Here is a 23,093-nt window from a genome sequence, read left to right as displayed (position 1 = left end):
TTCCTACTACCTAGTGAATTTGACAATTTTGTTTCCCCACTTTATTACACAAGTATTGCAGAGAACTGGCAGAAGACTTGGATTTGCTTCTTTGAAGGTGTACATCGTGCCACCAGCTGTCAAAGGTGGAATGCTTTAATAATAGCCAAGGGAATGTGCACTTTCGCCCTTGTCAAGAAACACTTGTGTTGATGCAAGAGCTGAAATGAAACCTCTTATCTCTGTATCTTTGCAGACTATGTGCTGCACCAGGGAGGATAGCGTTGGCCTTTATGCGCTGTTTGTGAGCTTCCCAGAAGCTCTAGATCTTAGGTGCTGATTTGGTCCCACTTTTGGAAATCAGAAGTAGCCGTTGTTAAAGTTGGTGCTTTAATATGTTTATAGGTGGGTGTTGGCTGTGGAAATGAAGTGAAAACAGGTGCCCATTCGCTCCCTTCCTCCCAAGCACCAGTTTGTTGAACTTTGTGGGTGCATAGAAGCAGGGAAAATCTGGCCTCAGCAAGTTGAGAGAAGCAGAGAGGCTGGAATGCTCAGTAAGTAGACAGACTCTCATTGTCTCCTCCCTCCCTCCCCCCTTTTCACCATCAAATGTGTGAATCACAGAACTGCGAAGTTGGGAGGGATCCGAAACCCCTGCAATAACGGCACAATGTGAAAGAGGCTAGCTCTGCGGACTGCTAAACACTTTCGTGCTTTGTTCCACTAGATAGGGCTACTAAGCGTTTAAATCGCCAAGACCCACCTGTGTGACTGGCACTCAGCATCTATTCCCAGTTAAGTACAGTTCAGACTTTTCCCCCTTCCCTCCTTAGGCTGCAGCCAAAACAAGAGTTTCACAGGACCAGACAATTTGGACATTTATTAAGCACTGATGGCCATCAGTGCATCCACAGCGCCGCCTACCTGTCTATTGTAAAATTGCAGCATGAGCCGATTGCTCAGCACCATAGCGTCCTTGCATGCACCCAGCGGTTTAGCACCTCATGGAAAACTGCCTTTGGAGGTCGTTTCCCAATAAAAAATATTATTAGTGTTAACGTCATGTTATGTATAGTTATGGCAAGCGAGGAGGGCATCTTTCCCATGTTCTTAAGTATTTGTACCCAGACAACTTCTATTTTTTTTCCTTTTTTCCTTTTTTTTTAAATAGGAGCAAATATTTTTTACAGCACCACAAAAGCCATCAAATATTATAATAATACAGGTGGGGATGCAAGAAGCAAGGAAAGGAGGCTGGCAGCGAGATGCATAGCTTTGACAGAAATGGGAAAAATACAATACAGTTTCCATAACTTAATAATAAAAATATATATAATATATATATAATATATATAATATGTATATATCCAGCATTAGAATCTTGGAATATTCTTTCTTTTCTTTTTTAAGATACATTTTCTTTCTTTTTAATTTTTTTTTTTTTACAACAGGTATCTTCATGTTGTTGTTTTATTTATTTTTTTATTTATTTTAATGTAAGAAATTTCAAAGTTGTGCCAGACACATTTTGGAGATCAGCAAAGACAGAGCTATCTGTGCTTGAGAAAAGAAAAGAGTGTCACCACTCAGACATAGACACCTGGATTTCAAATAAACAGAAACGAACAAACAAAAAATACCCACAGCGCCAGGGAACCATAGGTTATGATGTTCCAGGGGGAAAAAAGCCAGTTCTAAAAAAACCAAAACTGGATTGACTCCCATTTGTACAATGATATACAGCTGTGCATACATTACCTACTTCCACACACATGCATTTAAACACGCACACGCATATACACACATGTGGCTGCTCACACACACACCCCAACTTAAAAACAGAAATGGCCGAACAGAAAAGAACACGCTGAGAGATGAGATTTAACAAAAATTCTGAAAACAAGGCACATCCTTTGATTTTTGTTTAAAACTGTAAAAATAAACATGGCAACCAAAAAAATCCCATATAACAGAAACGTAATATTTTTGCACACTTTGAAACAAGATAAACTGTACCTTTTTAAAAAACATTGTGCTACTCTTAAATGATGTCACCACAAGACACACAGCTTATTATAAGTCTAATAGTCAAGCTAAACTCCAGTTCTTTCAATTTTATCTCTTAAAACTGTTTAATATACAGTTGATAATATTTTAAAATCTTTTTAATATATATTAAAGTCCTTTCTGATATTTTTTTTTGTTAATTATCTCTGGGGGTGGGTGGGAAATCCATTCTTAAATAATTTCTTTCCAATAAATTAATACTTCTTTTATATAGCTTATTTTTCTCATCCCTTTATCACACGCCAAAGGGGACAGAAAATTCTTTTGCTTTTGTTTTCACATGTAAGAACATTCATAAACATGGCTGTTGCGAGAGGAGGAGAGACCCTCTACCAAAGCAATAATAAACTCAACAACAGAACCCAACTCTGCTTTTTTTTCAGCCTGTCACTACACTGGCCCTATGTAGCAAAAGCACAGGCATCGAAATCAAGTGGGTTTAAGAGGCTCGGTGGTCTTGCTTGGAAAAGTAGTCATGGCGCCGGACGGCTGGAAGGGGGTTCTCCTGAGTTGTTGATCTGACCTGATTGGTTGAGATTCGCGAGTTGACCATCCCTCAAGCCAAGGTGGGGCGCTGCCCCCCTTTTCTTGTCTTACTGATTTTTTAAAAAATGAAATGAGCTGCAAGTAAAGAGGAGAACAAAGAGAGAGAGAGAGAGAGAGACTGACACAGACAGTTACTAAACATTAGAAATGGGTGAATGGTGAGGCGATATAAAAAAAGGATGACTTTGGACCTAAGAAGAGCCTCAGAGGCTCACAAAGTTTCATGCCCAAGGCATATAATGTCATCGTTTGGCCTCAAAACTGCAGGGAGAACAATTCCCTGAGTAATTACTTGCTTAGGAAGAAGGGTTCCAGTGCTTTTGGTGTGAACAGAAGGGGGTTCCTTATCTCAAGAGGAAGCCTGAAGGCCCACAGCAACCAAAATCTCTGATCCAATGATAGCTTTTCTCTCTCCATCACTGCCAGATGATTTCTGGTGCTTATACAGCTATGGATCCAAAGGCAAGATGGAACCCAAGGGAGCAACATTTAGAGAAATATATGGCAATGGTGCAAGTGTTAGCAGCAATGAGGAAGAGAGCAGAACAGAATTAGGTGTTTGAACCACCGGAAGAGTCCAAAAACTTATAGGGGCAACATGAACTAAATGTAAACCTCGCTGCACGTTAAACAAAACCCCCAGAGATTACAGCACCGAGACTGAAGCTGCAGCCTTCTGCTGCAAGTGGCAATGAAGATACAGATTTCTGAGATGCCTTTTTGGACTTGTCTTGGTGAAAAATGACTGTAGTCCTTGTGGTGGTTTTAAAAGGAAGAGTGCCCACAAGGGAAGGATGAAATGTAGCAGGCCACAGACACTTAAAAGGCAGCCAGGGCTCAGCAGTAGGAAATGCATTTCAACTGTTAAAAACAATTGGGTCTGGGCAGAATGTCATTCCAAGGATCTCCAAAATCTCCTTCGATGGAAGACACTACAGGCCAGTCATCACAGTCAAACCAGTAATCTTGAAATACTTGCCAAAAGGTTGAGTTAAGTCATAATAATGCCCACTGCCAAGATAGCTTCCAGTCCAACAGGACAGAATAAAACTCAGGTTCATGCTTGCCCAGTGCCATAAAGAATGCATGACAAGCTAGTCAACTTTGGTGCTGTGACACTCTTTGAAATGACCTCCACTTCCTGCCAGGCTACCACCACTTGGTTTCCTCTACTAGTAAATGATTCAAGTATCCAACCATCAAGATTAACATAAGACTGGATTCTCACAGGGGGCAGTTTTACCTTGCCAAGAAATGCCCCAGGAAGGAAGAAGAGGAGTATTCCATCGCTGCTTTAAGAAGAGAAGAATGCAGCAGGAGAGTGGATAATCCATTATTGGAGATTCCAAGATTGTGCTTCTTTTTGAGAATGACATGGGCCCGTGATGTGGCAGCCGGGAAGATTAGAAGAATCTTGTGTGCCAGGTGTTGCTGTGGACCAATCCAAAGGGAGCTGCTCTGCTACTCCCATGATGCTTTGAGCATTCAGAGACTGGCTCTCATTCCTTAACTCCCTGCAATGTACAAAGATCCCCACTGCAACCAACAGCAGAACAAGGGGACTTGCAGGGAGGTCACGACCAATTCAGTCTACATACTACAAACCTTCCGGATAACCTTGTAGCCTTTGAGGCACCTAGAACCCAACCTTCTGTTGAGAGATCCTTCCCCATTAACTCCTACGATGCTGAGAGCCTCAACCTTGCAAGGGCCATAAAGCCAGAAAAGAACCAAGCAAGACACAATGTTGGGCACTGGCGGAACAGCTTCGCCTTGCTGCTGGTGGTCCCTCTCTCCCAACACCCAACAGCTCTCAGGTTGGTTAGGATATTGCAAGAGTTGACACTAGACAAGTGTTGCAGACACTGATGCATTTTTCATAGTTGTACACACCAAAGGTTGCTGCGCCTTGGGTGGACCTTCCTGGGAGACTGCCCTTGTCAGTACTTGCTCAGACCACACAGCACTGCAAGCCCAACAGAGCTGCCTCTGCAGGGGTCATCATCTCCATGTCAGGCCTCTCTCAGCTAGCAAGCCACCATCCTCAGCACTACAAGCTGTTGTGTGTCCACAATCTGCTGAGCATTGCAACTGAGATACAAGTTGAGAGTCAGAGGCTGAAATCACATCCCAGCTAACTATTGCAATTCACTCGCCTTGGCAGAACCAATTTGGATAGTTGGGGTGCAACCGTTATTGCATTTGGAACAACAGAAATGGAAGCGGCAGGGGAGTCCTCTTTTACCAAACTCCTGCTAGACTACAAAACTACCACTGGCCCCTGCTCAGTGCTGCTGCTTCTCCACCAAAAGCTCTGCGAGATCAATACATTATATTGCCCATGTCTGTTTACTGCCTCCTTAACTCTGCCCCACTTCCTGTTCCTCCCGGGAATAACCACTGTAGACAGTACTTAAGGAGGGCTGCAATGTCTAAATCAACAACAAACTCTTTGGAAACAAGTGCCTTGAAGTGTGAGAGAGCGCAACCAAAGCCTCTCATGCTCATAACCCCAGCTGCCCTAAGGATAGAGAGATCTATGTATATCTTTAAAAGAAAAAATCGGGAATAAATATTCATTTATGGCAGCTCCTGAAGCCACCAGGGATATATTTACAGGGTTTTTTTGGCCAGGATATTTTTTTTTTCCTTTTTCCCCATTTCCCCTTTTTATGTTTCAACACTGTATCAGTCATGCAAATGTACCAAAGCTTTTGCGCGGCCCTTGCCAGGAACAATACTTTTTTTTTTCAAGGCAAACAAACAGGAGAAGAAGAAGAAAAAGGAGCTTATTTCTCAAATGGGACTCGTTTAACGGAACAGAACTTCTTACAGTCACAGCTTCATTATCACCAGGAGAAGACAAACACCTTTCGGGACAAAGAAACGAAGCATGCAGCTAGCCGAAAGCCTCCTTGACTCAACGGCTTCCCTTGGGCATTCTCCTGCCCCGCCGTTTCCAGCGCTTCCCAATAAGGGCAGATGGGCACAGGAACCGAGACAGCAGCACAGGAGAGAGAGAGGACAGCGGTGCTCAGTCAAGGAACAATACCAACACGGAAGGCAAGAAGAGTTTCACTAAGACGAGATTCCACCCCAAACAGAAAACATGAAGAACCAGAGAAGACTCCATAGTTATTTGTGCCACATTTTGAGAACACACTGGGGGACTGTAGCGACTGGGGGTTGGTTGGTTGGGAGAAGGGGGTGAGGGCAGGAAATACTTTCCAAATTAAACGAGGAGACTCAAATTTAACCGAGTGGAGTCGATTTGCCTGAAGATCGTCTTGCAGGTAAGAGAAGCTCCTGCCCCAGGCATACGGCTTTTTGCTTCATTCTTAGGAGGAGAATTGAAGTCACCTTGTATCCCCCAAAGTAAACAGGTGTTAAGGAAGGAAGGGGGAAAATAACAGCGCAAGAGCGGCGGCTCTTTCCTTTTCTTTGCCGCTTCCACAAAACTGGTCTCCAAGCCCCAAGAAAACCTTCCCCAAGCATCTGGGTTTGTTTCAGCACAATCCTGAGGTAACCTTATCTTTGTGCAAACCTCAAAAGATGGAAGGGGAGGAAGGGAAGATCTTCATGGAGATGATTGTGCCCTTGTGCCCATGGCAGATCCTGAGGTTGGCTGCGATTGCTTCCCAGCTCTCATTCCAACATGGCATCCAGTTGGTCCGCAAGGTCGTCGAACATGCTGCCGATGTCATCGAGAATGCTGACTGTGCTCTTGGATTCTGTGGTGGAACTGAGGGCAAAGGACACCGGCGTGAGTTAGGAGAGCACAAAGAAGACCCTCTTTTCTCACTGCACAACTTTCTACATTCTCCCATGCCTACTAGCTTTCAATATCCCTCTCCTCCATGAATTTGTCCAATCCTCTTAAACTTGGCGGCCATCACTGCTCCCTGTGGGAGCGAATTCTAAAGTTACAACTGCACTTTGTGATGAAGGACTTCCTTTTGTCTCTCCTGAATCTTCCAACATTCATCTTCATTGGATGTCTAGAACTCACAGACATCCTGTGAAGCTGAATGTTGGGAGATTCAGGAGAGACAAAGGAAAGTGTGGTGAGAGAAACAGAAAAACTGTTCTCTATCAATTTTTTCGATGCCATACATCATTTTATAAACTTATCTCATGTCACATGGACTGATCAATTAACATACAGTACCTTGCCCTCCATCCACTTAAAATAAAATTATTATTATTCATTCATATGCCACCCATCTCACTGGATTGCCCCAATCACTCTGGGCAGCTTCCAACAAATTAAAACACAGTAAGACATCAAACATTAAAAACTTCCCTATACAGTGGTACCTCGGGTTACATACGCTTCAGGTTACATACGCTTCAGGTTACAGACTCCGCTAACCCAGAAATAGTACCTCGGGTTAAGAACTTTGCTTCAGGATGAGAACAGAAATTGCATGCTGGTGGCGCGGCAGCAGCAGGAGGCCCCATTAGCTAAAGTGGTGCTTCAGGTTAAGAACAGTTTCAGGTTAAGAACGGACATCCGGAATGAATTAAGTACTTAACCCGAGGTACCACTGTACAGGGAAGTATACCAAAGAAAAACCAAAGAAAGAAAACCAAAGCTGCTTTTTCTGAGTCTCTTTAATGGAAGCAGATCACTCAGGAGGGCTAGCTAGCCACCCTTCCCTGACCTAGTACCTCTATTCCAGCAGCCTTTTTCTCTTACACGCCCTGGCTCTTCACTTTTGCTTTGCTCCCATCCCTCCATCACCACCATCATTCCCCACTCGCCCAGACCAGTAAAGGCCCTTACTCTGCTGCTTGCCCATCCTCTTGCTTGATCTTTTCCTCCACGGCTTGCAGAGCGGCAGCCAGGGAGGCGCTGGTCTCCTCCAGCTTCTGGTGCACGCTCTCCGTGCTGACGATCTCCACCGACGGCCCAGCCATGGAAGAGCGGGGAGGCTTGACTGGCACTGTCTGAGGGGGGCCCCCGCCAGGAGACAAGGGCTTAGCCGGGCTGGAGCACAGTGAGGGAGGCGTGCTCGAAGGCTTGATGGTGGGCGCCAGCTGCTTGGCAGGCGACGGCACAGGCGTGGAACTGGCACTCGCCGACTGCAGGGCAGCGTGGACCTTGGGCTTGGGTGCCGTCGGGGGTGGTGTGGGCTTAGGAGAGATGGGCGGCGGTGGGGTGCCGTGGACACGCTTCACCTCTGCGAGAGAAGAGAAAAAGAGTCACTTCTTTGCCACTTCCTTACATGCAATTTGCCCTTTTCACAGCTGCCACACACTTGGGTCAACGTCCATTAATTTCAGTGAGTTTAATCTGAGTAAGCACTAACATTGGATACAACTCCCTGACTCCCTAAGGCAGGGTCCTGAGGACACTGATCTCTTTCTAGGCTTAAGAACATAATCAGAGCCAAAGGCCAATTCAGGTCAGCATCCTCTTCTCACTGTGGCTGGCCTATGAGATGAGAAGCCCAAAAGTGGGACCTGAGTGCAACAGTTCCTACTCCTGCAAGTTTCCGGCAACTGGCATTCAGAAGCATACAGTTGTACCTTGGAAGTCGAACAGTATCTGTTCCGGAAGTCCATTCAACTTCCAAAACGTTCAGAAACCAAAGCGCGACTTCTGATTGGCTTCAGGAAGCTCCTGCAGCCAATCAGAAGCTGTGGAAGCCGCGTCAGATGTTCAGCTTCCGAAAATCGTTTGAAAACCGGAACACTCACTTCCAGTTTTCGATCGTTTGGGAGCTGAAATGTATGAGTTCCAAGGCGTTCAGCAACCAAGGTACAACTGTACTGACTTCAACCACGGATGTATCACCATAGTGATCAGGATTAGTAGACTTTGATAGCATTATATCTCAATCAATTTGTCTATTCTTCTTTTAAAGCCAACTAAGGGACGCAGGTGGCGCTGTGGGTTAAACCACAGAGTCTAGGAATTCCCGATCAGAAGGTCAGCGGTTCGAATCCCCACGATGGGGTGAGCTCCCGTTGCTAGGTCCCTGCTCCTGCCAACCTAGCAGTTCGAAAGCATGTCAAAGTGCAAGTAGATAAATAGGTACCGCTCCGGCGGGAAGGTAAATGGCGTTTCCGTGTGCTGCTCTGGTTCGCCAGAAGCGGCTTAGTCATGCTGGCCACATGACCCGGAAGCTGTAAGCTGGCTCCCTTGGCCAATAAAGCGAGATGAACGCCGCAACCCCAGAGTCCACGACTGGGCCTAACAGTCAGGGGTCCTTTACCTTTAAGTTGCTAGTCCTCCATACATCTTATCGCAGTGATCTCTGGAAGGCAGTTAACTCGTAAGAATGTAAGAAGAGCTGTAAAGCTGGATCAGGCCAAAGGGGTCCCATCTAGCCCAGTAACTTGTTCTCACAGTGGCCAACCAGGTGCCCCAAAGGGGAGCCCATAAGCAGGACCTGAGTACCACAGCATTCTGCCTGCTTGTGATTCTCCAAGGTTAGATGGCCATCTCTTCTGCAGTTCCGATTTCTGCACTGTAGGGAGTTGGGGAAGCTGGCCCTTGGGGTCCTTTCCAACTCTACAGTTACGTGATTTCCATAAACTGGTATTCATAAGATTGCCCACTCTGACAGCTGGAAGCAGAGTATAGCCACTATGGCTAGTAGTAACTTATTCCATCATTAATATTCTGTCTTAACCACTTCAGCAAAGTATTTGCCGTCTAAGACAATAAAATTGTACATCCTCTCCTGCATTCAGTCACCAGAGACGATAGCCTCAAACCAAGCTCCCTCCATCCCAGCCTGCTGACCCCAGACACCTGCCACTTCCCTGCCTCGGCACAGATATCCATGAGAATATGGTTACACCAACCGCAGCCATAGCCATTGAAAGCAGCTTGGCGGGAGTGAAAAGGGCAATGGGAAGAAGAAGAGAAGTAGTGAGCGGGTCAGGAAGGCTCCCTGTTGAGGGAGAAGATAGCTTGCGGTTTCTCCCCCCCCCCCCATGGCAGGGCACACCTACCTGGACTGCCAGGGCCAGGAATCGGGACCTTTTTGGAAGTGGGCGTGGGAGGCCCAGAGACTTTCTGGGGAAGGACCGGCTTGGGCGAAACCGGCGGCTTGACGGGCCTCTTGGGTTCGCCTTCCGGAGGGAGCTGGGCTGAGGTATTGTCACATTTCTCCTGCTGATCAGTGAGGGCTGTGGCCTCGGCGCCGCTCATCTCGGAGGCCGGCCGGCGCTTGATGGTGGCAGTGCCGTTCTGGTAGATAGACAACGGCGCCAGTTCATGCTCCTTGTCTTTAGACTTTGGCCGCCTCTTGACCGTGTCCGACTCGGTCAGGATAAACTTGACGCTGTCCTGTTGGCTCTGCTTTGCACGGATCCTCCTCTTGAGAGTGGCACTGGCCTCCACCTTGGAGAGGTCCCCGTGCCGGTGGGCCAGTGACAAGCCCTCTCCACCTTCAGCCTTGGCGACCCCCATCTGCCGGGGCCGCTGCTTGATCGTCAGGTTGCCCTCCTCGGCAAAGGGAATGTTCTCGCCAGAGCTGTTCTGCGGGGAGCCTCCGCCGTGCTCCACCCGCAGCCGCTCCACGGGGCCGCCATCTTTGCCCGTCTCCGACTTGATGCTGTCGGAACGCTCACGGCGAGCTGCGGCAACCAGCCCCGTCACGGGGCCGCTGATGGTGCGCCGGCGGTTCACCACTTCGCCATCCGGCCCAATGGCATCCTTGTGCTTGACAGTGGCCAGGACAGTGGCAACACGGGAGTGTTCTGGGCTGGCTGGGTGCACCGCGACGCCGGGTTGCAAGTAGTAGCCGTCGGGGCCCTTCCCAGCTCCGGGCGGCTTCTGCAGAACAAGACCTCTCCCGCCGCCGCCAATGGATGACATTTCCAACATGGCAGCGATGCTCTTCACACTCCCAGCGCTGCCAGTGTCCACTGTGCCACCAAAGTCGCTTGCCCGCCTCTGCTGGTGCTCCTGGGGCGGTTCCAGGCCCTCCTCCCCTTCCTTGGTGAAGTCATCGGTCATGTTGGTGCTGGAGATGGCCGAACTGGAGCGTTTGGGCGGCGGAGGTGGAGGGCCCTTCTTCTTGGGCCGCACCGCAAAGGACTGGCTGCGGTTGACGTTCTTATCGCCGCCCGACTGTGCCCGCACTGAGTGGCTGCGCCCAACTCGCCGTTGCACGGTGGCATAAGGCACAGCGTCCGGCACCAGGAGCTCGTCCCGTTCCTGCTCGCTGTCCGACATGGCATAGCGGTTCAGGCTGTGAGCCCTCTTCTTCGGCCGGCCTCCCTCTTCTTCCCCCTCCGTAGCTTGAGGCGGCAGACACAGCACGGGCACCGAGACAGGCAGCACAGGCACCGCCTGTGCCAAGGGGCCTGCCGTGTGGACGTCTCCCTCCACAGGCTGTGGCAAGACGTAAGCAAAACCCCTGTGCGTGGGGGACTGCGGCAGCGAGCGAGGAGACATGGGGCGGTCTGACTGCGGCAGCAGCTGCGGCGTGGGCTTGACCTTGGCCGTGGCGTGCGGCACAGAAAGTGCCTGTGGCGAGGACGGGCGGGGCTTGGTGGGTGTCTGCGGCGGAGTGTAATGGCCTGCAGAAGGGGGGAACGATTGCCGGGGCTTTCCAGGAACTGGCGGCACGCTGGCTCTCTTGATGCTGTGTCCGTGCCGGAGACTCCGCACCTCCTTGGGCAGGGTGGCCGGGCCTTCCTTCCCGTCCTCGGCCAGGAACTCCTGGCTTTTGGACATGCTGGTGCTGGTGGCTTTGGGTCCGTCTCCCAGCAGCTCCTGGGAGCTGCTAATCTGCTTCGCTCTCCCGCTCAGGCTGTTCTCGTGGACGAGGCGGGAGGAATGCCGGAAGGGCGGCGCCCCCTCGCGAAAGTGCCCCACGTGGTTGACCTGCTTTTCCGTCCCCCCCTCCTCACTGGTGCCCGTCATGGCCACCTGCAGCTCGTTGCTCAGCTCGCTGTCCTGGAAGGTCTTCATCTTGGGAGACTGGCACTCAGCTGCTTCCTGCTGAGGGGGTTCTATGGCCACTGAGTCCTGAGACTGTGGTGCCCCTTTCTTCTTCAGCGTCCCCGACACATACTCGGCCTTCTGCAGCTCCGCCAGCTTCTTCACTGCTAGCATCAGCTTCTTCTGATGGCCTGAAAGAACATGGGGGAGAGAGGAGTCTGTCTCTTTGCACAAAAAGCCCAGCCCGCTGTTCAAAATCCCGAGACTCTGCAAACCACAACAGTGGGAAATGACACATTGCAGAGGGCTGGACCAGATAACCCTTCGAGACACTTCCAACTCTACAATTCTATGATCTTGCGATTCTATATTTTATTTTATTTCATCAGCTAGGAAAACACTCAGCTCAGTCCTTATAACATTACTTATAATTTACTCCAGGGAACAGAGTTGCTTTTTTCCAGCCTTGTACCACCAGTCATGAACTGGATTGAGCCAAGCCTTCTCCAGTTAAGGACTCAGCCTGTTTTGGCCTGCTGGAGGGCATCTCTCTTACTCCTTGCTACAAAATGCACCATGGATGGATAGGGGCCTTTTCCTGGGCTTGGGCTTGTCCATCAGCAGCAGCAACAACTTTATGTGGCCACTTAACTCTTCCCTGGCATTTAAGGCAAACTCCCCCTCTGCCAAAAAAAAACCCCATATCCTGTGTCCATGGGTCTAGCTGCAGTCTTTTTTCTTTTTCTTTTACCCTCCACACACAATTGCTTCTTTTGCATGTAATTCTAAGCCATGGTTTGTTTCGCCTGATTAAGGTCAGTTTGAGCAGCCAAACCTCACACAGCAGGCTTAAGCATGGTTTTCTTTCTGGCAACACAGCCACAATATGAAGGCATGCTTTGTATTTGGGCTTGTGAACTGCAGGGCTTGCTTGAACAATGGTTTAAATGGTTTAAACAATGGTTTTAAACAAACTTCTAAATCCAGTAGTGTTGCTTAACTGTTGTTCGGTCACCCCACCCCAAATGCCTACAGAGGCAAGACCAGCTGAGGGGAAAAACCCAAACATTGGGGGGGGGGGGAGGGAGAGAACAAGCCAGGTAGCTGGTTTGCTTATCTGTGAAGAAACCATGGTTAAAACAAACCATGACTTAGAATAATGTGTGAATGCAGCCACTGTAACATCCTTATTGTGTCATTTTCTCCATTTGTCCTCCTTTTTAATGACATCATCTAAATAAGGCAAAAGAGAAGACTTTTTTAAAGGGTAGGTAAGAGAGTTTGTAGATTTGGCATGTCACACATTCAGCTGGACATCCCTGCTATGCTCAGACTAAATTCTCATTGCAAAAGCAATGTCCCAGGCAATCTGAGCCACCCTCCCTGCCAAGCCCACACCTTCCCACAAACAAAGCATGTAGGTAGGTGGACAGGATGCACAAATGCAAAATCACAAGACATGCTGCACTCCCCCCCCCAGCGCCTCCCGCCCCCAAATGCCCAGAGAGAGAGACGGCAGAACCAGGTTGGGAATCTGCCTTTTCTCACCCAGCTTTGTGATGCCGATCTCCTGCAGGTCCTCCCAAGTGATGTCAGTGATGAAGTCAATGTTCTCATAACCATTTTCCACCAGGACCTTGTAATACTGTGCCAGCCCAATCATGGAGAGCCAGAGAGCCAAGTTAGCCTGGGGGGGACAGAGGACAAAGTATGTAAACAGCAGTCCCTGAATCACATCGTAACTGAAACCACCAGAGCTCTGAAATCAAACCTTGGTGCAGTTTGTTTTCTCCCTAAATCCATGAGTTGTTTCCACAGTAACAGTTCGGTCTTTGGGCTGCCATGCTTTGGAATCTGTTTTATCGAGTATCCAAGGTACCTTGTTACCAGATCATTGCCAGCCTGTCTACTGAAGCTCTAGTGTGCCATTTTGAGGATTATGCACCTTTAATTAAACACTTTCTGATTGCAGCTTCCACCCTTTTTATTGCTTTCTGAAGAACAGGACGGCAGGTTTAATAATTCACAATAAAGTCCCTCTTAAATAGCGGTATTAATTGCCCCTTATTGTCAGTTTCTATTTCTGCAAATGGAGGCTTTAGTAGTGGCTTCCTCCAGTGATTAAAGTTTGAATGAATGAATTTTATTATTACGGTCACAGACCAGTTCTGGCTGTGATTAAAGATTCTATCCCCAGTGCTTCGTCACCATGGGAACAAGAACATGTATAACATTCAGGGTAACCCAGAAGGTAATTTATTAGTAATATTGCATTACACTGAACTGGGGGAAAAGGCAGAAACTATAAACGGGAAGCTTTTAATTAATGTTTCAAGGTTCTTTCCTGACATTGTAGCTGGATCCTAACTATGAGGAAAGAAACTGTTGGATACAGTGCTATATTAAGTGATGTATGGAACCAGAATTTTAATTTTGGTTCCAGCCCATTGCAGAAAAAGCAGTGCCTTAGCAGCACTTAAGAGAGGCCAAGTGCAGAAGCAAACATGGGGACCCAAAAGTGACAGGAGACACCCTGGAATTTCTCTTGGTTGGTGTAGGCTGGGAGTTGTGAGAGAGACAGAAAAAGGTAATGAGTCTCAGGGTAATGAGTCTGAGATGGTGACCACTCTGTGTGCAAGAAAGAAAAGACTTACTGGCTTGTACTCTGGAAGCCACTCGGGGATATTTAGGCTGTTGATCTCTGAAGCGATCTTCTTCCTATGTCCTGGTTTTGTGACCCCAATGGCAGTCAGGTCCTACAACAAACAGAAGAGCCACTTCTTACTAGGTGCCGCAAAAGCAGCAAGCAGAACCCCCAAAAAGGGATCAGTGGGAACCCCAAAGAATCACCCATCAAGGCAGGAGGGGCAAAGCCTTGAGGTTTCCTTTGAACCCGACCAAGTTGTCCACTCGCCCAGCTAGGTAAACATGGCTCGTGGACTGAAGGCAAAGACCAAAAGCAAAGTTAACATCATAATTGCGTACAGAATGTGGCAGCGTCTCCTCCCTCCTCAGAGAAGTGTTCCGGGTGCCAGCCATGGCCTACAATGGGAGGCTCGTTTTGGCTGCCCCCACCCACAGTCTCCACCCAGTTTTCCATTTAACATAAAAGAGAGAGTGTTGCTGGAAAGGAACTAAAACTTGATAGAAGAGATTCTGTAGGCCTACTGTGTAAGGCACATTTGCAAGAACAAGCAAGCAGGGAAGAAATCCAAGATCGTTTCACCATGCACCTGATACTTCTTATATTTTAAAATATATTATCATCTAAACCAGCCTTCCCCCAACCTGGTGCACTCCAGATGTTTTGGGCATGCTAGTTGGGGCTGATGGCTGTTGTCGTCCAAAAAAAGCTGGAGGGCACCAGGTTAGGGAAAGGCTGATTGAAAGCACAGAATATGTTACGTTGCTTAATATCCATTGCCAGGCAACATATAGAAGACAAAATTAGAATCATAGAGTTGGAAGAGACCACAAGGGCCATCGAGTCCAACCCCCTGCCAAGCAGGAAACACCATCAGAGCACTCCTGACATATGGTTGTCAAGCCTCTGCTTAAAGACCTCCAAAGAAGGAGACTCCACCACACTCCTTGGCAGCAAATTCCACTGTCGAACAGCTCTTACTGTCAGGAAATTACTTGGCAGGGATGCATTGCACACCTGTAAAATTAGCCAGCTCTTAACACCAGAGCTTTGTGTGAAAGAGAGCCTGCCATTGCACCATGTGGCAAACTCAGCTCCCTCCCACCTCCCTCTTTGCCAGCCCTCACCTCTGGCGTCATCCGGCTGATGGTAGGGATGTCATACCCAGCATTGATGAAGTTGGAGGCATAAAGCTGCAGCTGGAACTTGTATAGCCACTGGTAGACAGCCTCTGAGCTCTGGCAGCAGGGAGATGAGCAATTATTCACGGCTATTTTAAATCCACTTGCAAATTTCCTACCTTGAACCCTTGAAAAAGGGAGGGCTAGATGCTTAAATAAACCAATGCAGCACTGGTGGGTGCTGGTGTGTACACCAATTAACCAATGGTGCTTGCAAAGGTCTCAGTAAATTTCCCCTCAAAAATCTGCAGTACACAGAAGAATATTTGCTCTTCCTGTTTGCTTCCTGTTTCGCGCTGGCGCAGCCCCACAGCAGCCATTTTGTGGCGTGTCCCGCCCCTGTGGCAGCCATCTTGTGACTGGTGCCTGCGGCTCTTTATCAAAATTCCACTGGCCCAGAAAGTCTGGCGACCCCTGAAATAAACAGGGTTGTTCTCTTTCTTTATATCACACAAGAAGTCGCGCCACCAGCTCCCTGTGTGTAGCGCGTTGCAATTTCTGTGATTCAGAGTTTACAAGCACAGGTGTGTGTGTTTGCGAGCTGTGGGCCCTTGTGCTGGTAAAACCCAAACCAATGAATTCAAATTACTGGACAAGAGTCCCTAGAAAGCCTGGACTGCTCTTTTCCTCAAAACTATTGCTAGGAAGTGTCCCACCTACTTTCCCACATGCCTGCGCTATTCCATCAATACCACAACACCAGCCCCCAGCAGCGAGTTTCTCAGACTTGCCTTCCCTTCTGACATGGGCTCCACTTTCTTCGGCTGCTCGCTGTAGGGCTGCCCTGGGTATGATGAGGTGCCCAAACTATGCGTCCGAGAAGAACCTGGAACAAAAGCAGGCAGGGAGGCGGTGGATTAGCGTTACGGAGAGGCCTACTGGGACCCTTCACACAAAGGCCAACAGCAAGGATGCCAGGTTGCCCACCACATTTCAGATCTTGGGAGAGCAGTGGGCCTCATCAAGAGCCCCTGGTTTGTCATCCTCTGAGCAACATTTGAAAGTGGCTCCCAGCTGCGTCTCTCTCTCTCTGTCGTAAGAATGCCAGACAGGACATTTATTGCCCTTGAGCTCCCATGAAAGCAAGTGGCAAGGTTGGTGTCCAGCTGTCCATGCATCAAGTATCATGGACAGGGGCATCTTTCAGCCTCAGGGCCCCGTGGACCCCCATGGGAGAGGCAAAAGTGTGTGCAGCAACAAATGTGTGTTTTCATTTTAGACTGCATTCCTGCCATGCAAAAGTCAAGAGGCTTCTATCTATATCTACGCAAACACAGGCACCTCCCTATCAGAAAGGATGACATCAGAAGAGCCTGTTGAATCAGTGTTGAATCAGGCCTATAGGGGGCCAGCATGCTGTTCTCACCTTTGCCAACCAGGTGCCTGTGGGAAACCTGGAAGCATAATGGCACAAATGGCTTAGCGGAAGGGAGCCTGATTTGCAGGTAGAAAACCCCCTGCCTTAAAGCACAGTGAGCTGCTGCCAGCCAGTGTTGCCAATGCTGAGCTGGATGCACCAATGGCCTGAGGCAGTAAAAGATGGCTTCCTGCATTCCTTAAAGGACCACAGCTCAGTGCCAGAGTGCCTGCTTTGAGTGCAGAAGGTCCAGGTTAAATCCCCGGCTTCTCCAGGTAGGACTGGGGAAAACCTCCCTGCCTGAAATGCTGGAGAACCCCTGCCAGTCGGTGCAGACAGTACTAAGCTAGATGGGCCAAAGGTCTGACTCTGTATAGAGGCAGCTTCCTACGATCCTATGACATGTCCCACCCAGGCAAACGGAGCAGGGAGAGGGAAGGGTTTGGCCTGGGGAGTGAGGACAGGGATGATCCTGTGGATAATTCAGAGGGCCAGGCAGGGAGTCCAGGGGGTGCATTGAGGTTTCTCACCTTTGACCTAAAGAGAAAGAGGGAGCCCCAGAAATTCTGGGTTGGAAACAAAAGGCTAAGTCACTGTCCCAGAAGCAGAGGCCTGGCACCTGTGTCCGCACAGGGGTGGAACCAGTCCAAGATGGCAGCCAAGGTGACCTTGAAGCTCCCCAGCGAGGAATCGGTGCTTTCTCTCAGCCAGCAGGCACGCAACCCAGCCATCTGGATCAAGGGGGTGAAAGCACCCCAAGCCTCCAAGAGAGATCTTTGGCTAGACGGGTAGGGGGCCTGGGTTTCTTGGCGGATGCTAGCACTGACAACCCCCAACCCCAAAAAATAAAAAGACAGACTCTACTCCCGAAGCTGCATCTTCCCTTTCAGAGTCCACAGAAACTCCTGGCCGATAATAAGCAACCCTTTCTCATGCTGGAGAACATCCCTGGAGCCACACCTTGAGCTCCACAGACTGCTGAATCTCCACGCTTGAGTGGCAGAGCGAGGCTGAGGAGAAACTTATTCCACTTTGGAAAAATCAACCTGAAAATGCGACACACACACACAGACACGCACACTCCCGGGACGCAACCGTCTCGGCATTCCCACCTGAGTCCTGCCTGAAAAGGAACATGTGCAACATCACCCTTGAGAAGCAGGCAGAGCTAAAAGGGGGGGAAGCCGCCATCTGCCCATCTCCGCGTTCCCCAACCGGGAACATCGTCACACTTCTGAAGATGCACTGCCACCAAGCTCAATTCACTGTGCCAACAAGGGAACAGGAACCATCGTTCTCAGGGGTGGGGTGGGGGTCCGCCGAGACCCACCTCCTGGCGGCCTGTGCCTGGGGGACCTAGCAGAGACCTCTAGGAAGCGGGGTCCTCATCAGTATTTCAGAAAGGGATGTCTGGAGCTCAGAGCCCCCTCAAAATAGAATACAGATACACGGGTTGTTGGTTTTTTCGAAGGGGGGTGCAGGCAAAGGCAGACCAGCCAGCGATAAACAGCAATCGGGGACCAGATTGCTCCTTCGCTGGAGGTTGGAGGACAGCCAGGAAGCCAGATTGTGGGGTGGGGGGCTCTTTCTGGGACACAGGCACCACCAACCCCCCCCAACCTCACCCTGGCAGCAGCACCCCACCCCACCCCAATTTCCCCCTACTAACCAAAGCAAGCGAAGGCATGGCAGCAGCAGAGAGGAAGGGTCATGTTTAGCTCGGAAGGTTCCCCTGCAGCTCTTCAAGGAAATAAGGGGAGGGGAGACCCAAAAAGGCTCCGGCGGATGAGCTGTGAGCATCCACGCACCTGCAGGCGTCTCCAGTGCTTTGGCAGGCCCATCACCCACGCCGGATTCTTGCACAGACGCCTTCTGGGAAAGGACGGTTGCCAGAAGCTGAGGAACGGCAGGCGGGGGGGGGGGTGAGAAACACACAAACACACAGTTAAAAAGAAAGAGACTGCAAATAGGGTCCTGGAAGGCAGGGGGGAACTGGCAGCCCCCCACCCCAAAAGATCTAAGACTCTGTTGGCAAAGCTACTCATTTGGGTACAAGAAGGAAAACAGGTGGCACAATGGCACGGCTGCTTGGCATGCGTGCCTTGCAGCACAAATTTTGAAAGAGGCTTCCGGTATCTAGAAAAAGGAACGGCTTGGGGGGCAGAGGGGGGGCAGTGCAAGGAAGTCTCTCTCTCCCTCCCTCCCTCCTCCCCCTGGCCCACTTCTTCCAGGGAATGGAATGAGCCCCTGGTCAGTTTGCCAAGTAGACAGAAGAGGTGCACCAACACAGGCTGCGGGCACCAGGGGGCAGCAGAGGACGTGCAAAACTGCCAATGGTATCTAAAGCTATCTTCACAAACCTGGTGCCCACCCCCCTCCCAAATGTTTTGAACTACAGCTCCCATCAACCGCAGCCAGCAAGGCCGTAGTCCAAATCCTCTGGAAGGCTGCCCAACTCAACGTGCAAGGGAGAAAGCTTTCTTGGGACGTAGCTGAGCTTGTTTTTGGAAGCCAGGGTGGTGTAGTGGTTCAGAGTGAAGGACTAGGACCTGGGAGGCCTGGGTTCGAATCCCAGCTCAGCTGTGAAGCTCACTGGGCGTGACCTTGGACCAGTCACTGTCCTTCAGCCTACCCTACACCACAGGGTTGTGTTGTGAGGATTAAATGAGGAGGGGGAAAACCTCTTGAACTTCTTGGAGAGGAAAAAAAGTGGGATATAAATGCGAATAATAATAATAATTTTAAGTGCTGGGATTCAAAGAAGCAAGGATGTGGGGTTTTTTGTTTCAGGGAGGGGAGATAATCCTTGCATCTCAGACTCTCTTGATGAAGATAACATCACTCCGAACATGCTTAGAGGCACATGATCCTTTTAGAGAATCATGGAATCAAAAGAGCTGGAAGGGACCCTGCGGGTCATCTATCCCAACCCCCTGCAATGCAGAGGCAACGTAGGCAAGCTCACCTTGACGCCTTCCGAGCCTGGATGGAGGGGGGCGTGGCCTCCGCTGCCGGTGCTTTGGCCACTCCCCGAACTCCGCCCACTGGCCACGCTTCCCGTGCTGCCCACACTGCTGCGGTCGCCACCTAGCCAATAGGGAGGGGAGAGGCGGTTAAAGGCCCAGAGGGGCGGCGAGAAAAAAGATAATGAGCCTGACTTGACTCTGCAGCATGTTAAGCACTTGCCTGGTAGCCAGGGGTGACCACCGGGACCACTGCGTACAAGGGAACTGTGAGCCAGCTAGAGGAAAGAGCCCCAAGCAGAGAAGCCAAGCAGGCTCCTCGAGGAGAAAAAGGTGTGGTATAGATGCAAGAAATAAATAAAACTTGGGGTGGAGGGACCAGGTGTCATGGCTGACACACAGCTGTTGCCAGTGATATCTCATTCTACCCCACAGGAACATAGGAAGCTGCTTCACTCCAAGTCAATCCGTTGGCCCATTAGTTCAATACTGTCCACACTGGCTGGCAGCAGCTCTCCGGGGTTTCAGGCAGGGGACGTTCCCAGCCCTTCCTGGGGATGCCACTGGGAATTGAACTGGGGTCCTTCTGCAAGCAAAGCAGGCACTCTGCCACTGAGCTGCAGCCCTTCCCAGGAGCTTAGAAAGCTGCTGCCTCATGATTATGACCACTGGCTCATCTAACACAGTATTGTCTACACTGGCTGGCAGCAGCTCTCCAGGATTTCAGCCAGGATTTATCTGGAGAAGCTGGGGATCGAACCTGAGACCTTCTGCATTGCAGTGCAGGTGTCCTGCCACTGAACCCCAGCTCTAAAGTGCTGGACCAGATGGGTTTCTGGCCTGATCCATCAGAGCCCTTCTGATGCTCTTACCTGCGTAGGGTTTGCGAAGCACCCAGATCTCTTCTGGTGGGGCTGGTGTGCCAGCGCCTGGCGATGGGGACAAGTGGGACGGGCTGGCGTCAGACCCTCGGGAACCTTCTTGGCCAAAGACCACAGGAAAGAGAGCAAGAACATGAAGCAAGTCAACAGAACCCCATGAAGTTGTGTGTGAGCCAGAGAGGAGGGGGCACAAATGGCGGCAGCTGCCCCCACAACCAACCTCCATATCTACAGGGTCTGGGAGGTGGTCAGCCTGCAAGAGGCTGCCCCTCCCTCTGAGGGGGCACCAATTATTGCCCAGGGCTCAAGAGAGTTATTCTCAGCCATTGCAATCCTCCCAGAGCATTCCGACCCACCCTGCCCCCCCTCCAGCACGGACTAAGGTCCAGAAGAAGAGCCTGCAGGATTAGGTCAGCGGCCCATCTAGCCCAGCATCCTGTTCTCACAGTGGCCTATCAGGTCACCGTGGGAAACAGGATTCGAATGCCAGAGCCCTCTCCTTTCCTGTGGATCCCAGCAACTGGCAATCAGAAGCATTGCTGCCTCCCAAGTGTCAAGGCAAAGCACAGCCATCCTGGCTAGCAGCCCTCAACAGCCTTACCCCTCCACAAATTTGTCCAAACCTCTTTTAAAGCCATCTGAGTTGGGGACCATGCCTGCCGCCAGTGGGAGCGAGTTCCACAGTCACTTTGTGAGCTTCAAGGGCACGGAGGTGGCAGTGGCTGCCTGTCCCTTATATTTTGCCCTTAGCATCTCATACTCAAGAGACACGGGGATCTATTGTAGGGGCAAGGGGGTAAGGAGAGTGATTTATTATTATCTATCTTTCTATCATCCATCTATCTGGGACGTGGGTGGTGCTGTGGGTTTTAAACCACAGAGCCTAGGACTTGCCGATCAGAAGGTCGGTGGTTCAAATCCCCATGACGGGGTGAGCTCCCGTTGCTAGGTCCCTGCTCCTGCCTACCTAGAAGTTCGAAAGTGCGTCAAAGTGCAAGTAGATAAATAGGTACCACTCCGGCGGGAAGGTAAACAGCGTTTCCGTGTGCTGCTCTGGTTCGCCAGAAGCGGCTTAGTCATGCTGGCCACATGACCCGGAAGCTGTACGCCAGCTCCCTCGGCCAGTAAAGCGAGATGAGCGCCACAACCCCAGAGTCGTCTGCGACTGGACCTAATGGTCAGGGGTCCCTTTACCTTTACATCTATCTATCTATCTATCTATCTATCTATCTATCTATCTATCTATCTATCATCTATATCTATCTATCATCTATATCTATCTATCTATCTATCTATCTATCTATCTATCTATCTATCTATCATCTCCCAAAGCAGCTTACAAACCGCAGTCAGAGGCAGCACTGTTTCCAAACACCAGTTGCTGAAAATCAGAAATGCATGGGGGTGGGGGGGGGGAGAGAGAAGAGTTCCTGCTGCTCTCAGGTCCTGCTTGTGGGCTTCCATTGGGATCACCTGGCCAGCTGCTGTGAAAACAGGAGCCTGGGCTAGATGGGCCACTGGCCTGATCCAGCACTGCAGGGCTCCTCTGCTGGCCCAAATAAACCACCATGCAGGTGAATCCTGTGCGCATCTCCATTTGTGTTCTCTGGCCACACGTATGGGGCTCGAAAGTGCTAAAGCTAACAAGTGGAGCGAGCCAGCGCTGCCCTGAAGAGCCCCTAGCTTGGCTCAGCAATCAAGAACAAAACTTTTCTGGTCCACCCGTTTATCGGACAGGGATGTTTGTCCCCCTTGTGCAAAGAGCCACACGCTGGGGGGGGGGGGCTGCTGGGAGGGGGAGAGGAGGAGGGAGGAGATGGGATGCAGTGGTGCTAAAACAAACACTAAAATGGTTCTCAACAGGGGAAAGGGAAGCATTTGCACTCCGGGGCTCACACCTCACTCAAGTCATGCTACACCTCACATTGCAACCCTCATCTGCCTGTGACACAAGCCACACCTTCGCAGATCTTCATTGCACCCCCAAGCACCCTGCTTTTCTGAGTCTAGGGTTCCTACCTTTGTTCTTGCAAAATACAGGAGAGGGCAGGGTGGGGCAGTTGAGGGACATTTGTGTGTGTGTTTTTTTTAATCTGGTGCTAAAGTGACTTCAAAGCAATCCATTGCAATTTATTGCAGCCTAACAGGAAAGCCCTTCTGCAATTTGTTACACACACACACACGAATTATTATAATGGGCCTTGATGGCAACCCTAGTTTCTACCCCAGCCTGGGGCTCTCAAGCTGCTTTGAACTACAACTCCCATCAGTCCCAGCCATCATGGGCCTGGGATGCTGGAGCTAATGGGAGTTGCGGACCAGAACATCTGAAGGACTCCTAAGTTGGCAAAAGCTGCTCCTGCCGTTCTGCCTTTGTCGATTCTTACTCTCCTCTGAAACGACTTCCCTCCTTCTCCCTCTTTCTGCACCTTAGACCTGAAACTGAAACTGACACACACACACACACACACACCACCTTGGACTTCCATCTGCTTTCATAAGTGGCAACATATCAGGGTGTTGGGACTAGATAGATGAGTCTTTGGGTCCCCTCCAGCTCTCCAGTCCTA

The 23,093-nt window shown here is 50.0% G+C and overlaps 1 protein-coding gene across 5 annotated transcripts in view; it reads right to left on the bottom strand.

Moving 5' to 3' along the window:
* Nucleotides 1–838: 838 nt before the first annotated feature.
* Nucleotides 839–23,093, bottom strand: part of CASKIN1 (CASK interacting protein 1) — a 113,645-nt gene continuing 91,390 nt past the window's right edge. For 3 of the 5 annotated variants that reach the window (XM_083413958.1, XM_083413960.1, XM_083413962.1), the window contains 10 exons: nucleotides 20,515–20,622; nucleotides 19,645–19,766; nucleotides 18,488–18,575; nucleotides 16,054–16,148; nucleotides 15,269–15,379; nucleotides 14,152–14,253; nucleotides 13,046–13,184; nucleotides 9,559–11,688; nucleotides 7,379–7,775; nucleotides 839–6,334 (listed from right to left, as the gene is read on the bottom strand). In XM_083413958.1, coding sequence (XP_083270084.1) covers nucleotides 6,238–6,334; nucleotides 7,379–7,775; nucleotides 9,559–11,688; nucleotides 13,046–13,184; nucleotides 14,152–14,253; nucleotides 15,269–15,379; nucleotides 16,054–16,148; nucleotides 18,488–18,575; nucleotides 19,645–19,766; nucleotides 20,515–20,622 — 3,389 coding nt within the window. In that variant the 3' untranslated portion in view covers nucleotides 839–6,237. The remainder of the gene's footprint in view (nucleotides 6,335–7,378; nucleotides 7,776–9,558; nucleotides 11,689–13,045; nucleotides 13,185–14,151; nucleotides 14,254–15,268; nucleotides 15,380–16,053; nucleotides 16,149–18,487; nucleotides 18,576–19,644; nucleotides 19,767–20,514; nucleotides 20,623–23,093) is intronic. The other 2 variants (XM_083413961.1, XM_083413959.1) reach the window with 1 other exon arrangement.

This window comes from Podarcis tiliguerta, assembly GCF_965153285.1.
Source record: "Podarcis tiliguerta genome assembly, chromosome: 14".
In the NCBI taxonomy this organism is placed as follows: domain Eukaryota; kingdom Metazoa; phylum Chordata; class Lepidosauria; order Squamata; family Lacertidae; genus Podarcis; species Podarcis tiliguerta.
The sequence above is the reverse complement of the archived record's forward strand: the minus strand, read 5'-3'. Positions and strand labels throughout refer to the sequence as shown.